At 17.6% G+C, this 5,000-nt stretch overlaps 1 protein-coding gene across 1 annotated transcript in view; it reads right to left on the reverse strand.

The window, feature by feature from the left end:
• The window catches only part of PADL01_1024000 (conserved Plasmodium protein, unknown function), a gene marked incomplete at both ends in the record, with an annotated part of 19,310 nt that overhangs the window by 1,824 nt on the left and 12,486 nt on the right, over positions 1 to 5,000 (reverse strand). The window contains 3 exons of the mRNA XM_028682309.1: positions 1 to 3,011; positions 3,241 to 4,170; positions 4,346 to 5,000. The exon at positions 1 to 3,011 is cut by the window's left edge and continues 29 nt beyond it; the exon at positions 4,346 to 5,000 is cut by the window's right edge and continues 1,817 nt beyond it. Coding sequence (XP_028538600.1) covers positions 1 to 3,011; positions 3,241 to 4,170; positions 4,346 to 5,000 — 4,596 coding nt within the window. The remainder of the gene's footprint in view (positions 3,012 to 3,240; positions 4,171 to 4,345) is intronic.

A 5,000-nucleotide genomic window follows, 5' to 3' on the forward strand; every position in this document is an offset into this window, starting at 1 on the left:
ATGAAATTAAAATTGGAGAAAATATCAAAAGATAATAAAATAAGATAAAGTGCATTTTTTCTTTCGTACATATTCATAATTAAAGAATTGGATATGAAAATATTTTTCATAGATTTTATATTATAATTAATTTCATATATATGAGATATTTTATTGTGTTGTAATATTTTTTGAAGTAAATGAAAATTCTCTTGAATATATTTTATTAATTCATTTATTGTAAAGGTATTACTAGATATCTTTAAAATGTTATTTATATTTGATAAGACATTTTTATTAATTCTTATAGAAAAGAAAGTACATAAAAATGAGGATAAGATATTTTTTATTAATATCATTTTTTTAGAAAACACAGTTGATAAAAATGAATTGAAATATTTAAAAAAAAATTCTTTATATTTTTCTTCATTTTTTGATTCATATACTTTTTTATCATTATTAATATTATCTAAGTTATTAATATTATCTAGGTTATTTTTATTATGATATATGTCATTTAGTTCTTCATTTGTATTATTTTTTACATCACTATTATTATTATTATTATTATTAGTAGTAGTAGTAGTAGTAGTATTTTTATTTTGATTTTTATTTTTAATATCATCCTGAATCAACTCTCTTCCATGTATCTCCATCACAGTGTCATCCTCCTTCTCGCTTAAAAAATTTGGCAAGTTGTTAAAAATGTCAATTAAGAAATATAATTCATTGATAATGTCCATATCTAATTTTATATTCTCTAAATGTGATTGCTCATTTATAAGGACAAAGAAAAGCATTACATAAAATACATACTTTGAATTTAATTCATTTTCATTTTTGAATTTTTTGTTATTCATTGAATTTATAACAAAGTATAGAAAATTCAAATATTCATTTGAATACATACTAAAATCTAGATTAATTACAACAGATATTTTTCTTAAAGATAATGTTATTAAATTCAAGTCATTGTAAAATACAAAAAATATTTTGTTTAGATTTTTTTCCATAAAAATTTGAAGCTTGTAATTATCCTTTTCATTGTTTATATCTATCATAATAATATCACTAATTTTGGTGTGCACACAATTATCTGATGTTATATCTACTAATGTAACATTATTATTATTTAATAAAATTTTAGATATTATAAAACTATATATGTGTTTTTTAAAAAGAAGGATAATCCTACCTTTTTTATCTATCATGTTTATAAAATATGTATTATTCTTTATTTCATCTAATAATGAAATGTGTACTGTTTTATTATCGTTTTCTAATTTAATTATTTCGTCATTATTATATACCTGCATATTCATTTGTTTCATTTCAAATGGAAATATAGAAATATTCATATATTTATTTATTAAATTGTATAAATTATTGAAAACATATTTTTTATTTATATAAATGTTTTTTAATTTTATAGATATATAAGTCTTAATAGATATATCTAACATGTCCTTCTTAATTATTTTATCAACTATAACTTTGTAATAATATAATTCATCCTTATTGATTTCTTTTAATGGTATATATATTTTATCATAATTATCTCTATCCTTATTTTTTATATATTTGTCCCATTCATCCTTATTTTTTTTTATATTCCTTATCAAATTTTTAAAAATATTTCGCTTATATTTTTGTAATTCTATTAATTCACACATATAATATTCAACACTTCCTATATCAACTTTTTCATAATGATTAGTATATTTTTCTAATTCTTCCTCCTCTTCACTATATGTATCAAAATTTCTGAACAAGTCAGAATTTTCCTGACCATGTTCATAATTTTCCCCCACTTGATTATTATTTTGATTATCATAAGAAAGTTTTTTTAATTTTTTTTTATTAATATAAAATAATTTTATGAATGAGTTTAGATTATTTGTGAGTTGTTTAAATCTGTATTGTTCATTTGTGACATGTATGATATATTTATTTTGTGAAATATATATAATATTTTTATTTTTGTCATTTTCAAATGAATCTTTTTTTTTCATATTATCATCAATTTTTTCTGATTCGTTATAATTTTTAAAGAGGATATCTTTATGTTTGTCTGTATGATATTCTTTATGTTCTTCATCACCTATTATATGTTTAGATTCTTTTACATTATCTATAGAATCGAGTTCGTTTTCTACAACTCCGAACGTTTCATCAGCAATGGAGCTATCAGAGTCGCTTGTGGAGCTACTGTCAATATGATAAGAATATTGATTACAGCTACTATTATTATTATTATTATTATTATCATCATAACAATAATTATCATGCAGTGTTGAGTTATATCTTTCCTTGTTGTCCTTATTAAAACTTTTAGATTCTTTCATATTTTGTGTGGATATAATTTTTTTCTTTTCAGAATTACAATTATTATTTTCAAAGGGGCTAGCTTCTTTATTATTATGTTTATTATATATGTGTGTATCATGTGTATTATATTGTTGGACAACTTCATTATTATATTTACTTTTAATATTTATATTATTCTTAATATTTTGATTTGTCTCTATTTGACATAAGTGTTGATAATTATTATTATTTATATTTATATATTTTTGCATTATAGTTTTTTTCTTATTTATATTTTCAAAATTTTTAAAAAATAAAAAGATGTCTTTCCATTTAATACATTTATTGATAAAAATATCTATATATATAGAAAGAATAAGGTTGACTGTGAGAATATCTTTATTATAAATAAGTGATATAATATGAAAATAAAAAAAGTTTAAAATATATATTTCTGCTTGTTTATTATTGATTATATTAAAATGACGAGAAAATGCTTTCAGAATTTTTAAGAAGAAAGTATTACATATATAATATTGTTTATTAATATATTTTAAAGATTGTATTAATAAATAAAAAACATAAATTAAGAGAAACTCTTTTTTATCTTTATTATTTGAATTTTTTATATGTTGATAATATTTGTCTTTTTCTTCAGATAGTTGCTTTACAACATCTTCTTTTTTTTTTTCGTTTTTTAAGCATTCACAGAACAAGTCCACGACCTATAAAAAAATAAAATAAATAAAAATAAAATAAAATATATGATATGATATGAATATATGAACACATAAAATGAAACAAACAAATAAATAAATAAATAAATAAATAAATAAATATATATATATATATATATATATATATATATATATATATATATTTATATATTTTTTTATATATTTATCTATTTATGTTTTGCTTTATATTGTCTGCTTTTTTTTTTTTTTTTTTTACCTTTTCATGATAATCCTCCAGATTGATATAATCATCTTGATTATTATCTTCTTGTTTTTCCTTTTCATAATAATATTTGATCACATTAATTATATTTTGCTTTTTATAATTACACATAATAATATGATAATTTGTATTTATTTTATTAAGATTAATATTGACAATATCATTTAAAAAAATATATATAATATTTAAATTATTTTGTTTCAATATTTTATATATATTTTGATCAACTCCTTGAAAAATCAAATAACAATCGTTATTATTAAATTGTTTAATTTTTTTAATAAAATTATCTATATGATTATTTTTTATAATATATGTTTTGTTATCTTTTTCATCATCATCATCATTATTTATTTTATCACAACTATTCGTGTGCTCCATACTATAAGAAGATAATTTAATTTTATAAAAATATTCATATTTTATATAAACAAATTTTTTTTTGTCCATAATTAATTTTTTCAACATATATTTTTTTGTTTGTAAAAAAATATCTATACATATGATCACATTATCATTTAAATGATCAAATGCATTACAATAAAACATAATCATTTTATCATAACATAAATTCATTTGTTTGTATTTTTTTAAAAAATTTATATCAATAAAATTATCATAATTTAACAGATCTTTTATATTTATATATTTATAACTATCATCATGAAGATCACAATTTTTCATGTCTTTTTCTTCATTCTCTATCTGATAATCTGTTTTGTTTTTGTGATTTACGTTGTTCATTTTTTCTTCATCTTCTTCTTCCTTTTGATTATTTTCTTTTAATAATAATTTAAAAAATTTTTTTTTTTCCTCATAAGTGAAGGACAAACAATAAGTATATATCACTGACTTGAAGAGAAGAAATATTTTTTGCGTCTTCATTTTTTCTTTTATATGTTTATAAACAGAAAGGACTTCTTCCTAAGATGATAGAAAAGAATAATACATATGAAAAATAAGACAAGTGAGAAAATAATATGGACACAATTATATATAAAAAATATATATATATAATATACATATATATAATATACATATATATAATATACATATATATATTTTATATATTTTATATATTTTATATATTTCAGATTACATATATTTTATGCGATGGGGGTGATAAATTTTGAGATATTATGTGTTGAAGATTTTCCTCCAGTGTGTTAGCTTTTTTATTTAATTGTTGTAAATATTCATATTGTTTATTTATTTTATGTTTTTCTTTTATATAATTATTTATTGATGATATATAGAGATGTATTATATATATAAATTTATATTTGATATATTTTTCTACATTTGAAATATTTTCATATTTAGAAATAATATTTTTATTAATATTATGTTTATCTATATTTTTCATTTGTTTTATAAAAGATGTATATGTGAATGTATTATTATTATTTTTTTTTATATATAGATATAAAATTTTAATAAGTCCCATATAATTTTTTTGGTTATTATATTTGAAATAATAAAAATCATCTTTAGCAATAAAATTTAGATATTTTTTAGTAACATAAATTTTATTTTCATATATTTTTAATTTTGAATCTATACATTTATTAATATTATCTATTTGTTTGTTTATATTCTTTATATCTTTTATAATATTATTTATTTTGTTATATAAGTCTGGTTCGAAAAAAGAAGACAAATATTTTTTACATGACTCTTTTTTATTAATAAAATAATTCATTTCTTCTTTTAATAATTGTGTATATATATCATTAATTTTGTTTATTAAATAT

This window comes from Plasmodium sp. gorilla clade G2 (assembly GCF_900097015.1).
Source record: "Plasmodium sp. gorilla clade G2 genome assembly, chromosome: 10".
Classification (NCBI taxonomy): domain Eukaryota; phylum Apicomplexa; class Aconoidasida; order Haemosporida; family Plasmodiidae; genus Plasmodium; species Plasmodium adleri (nom. inval.).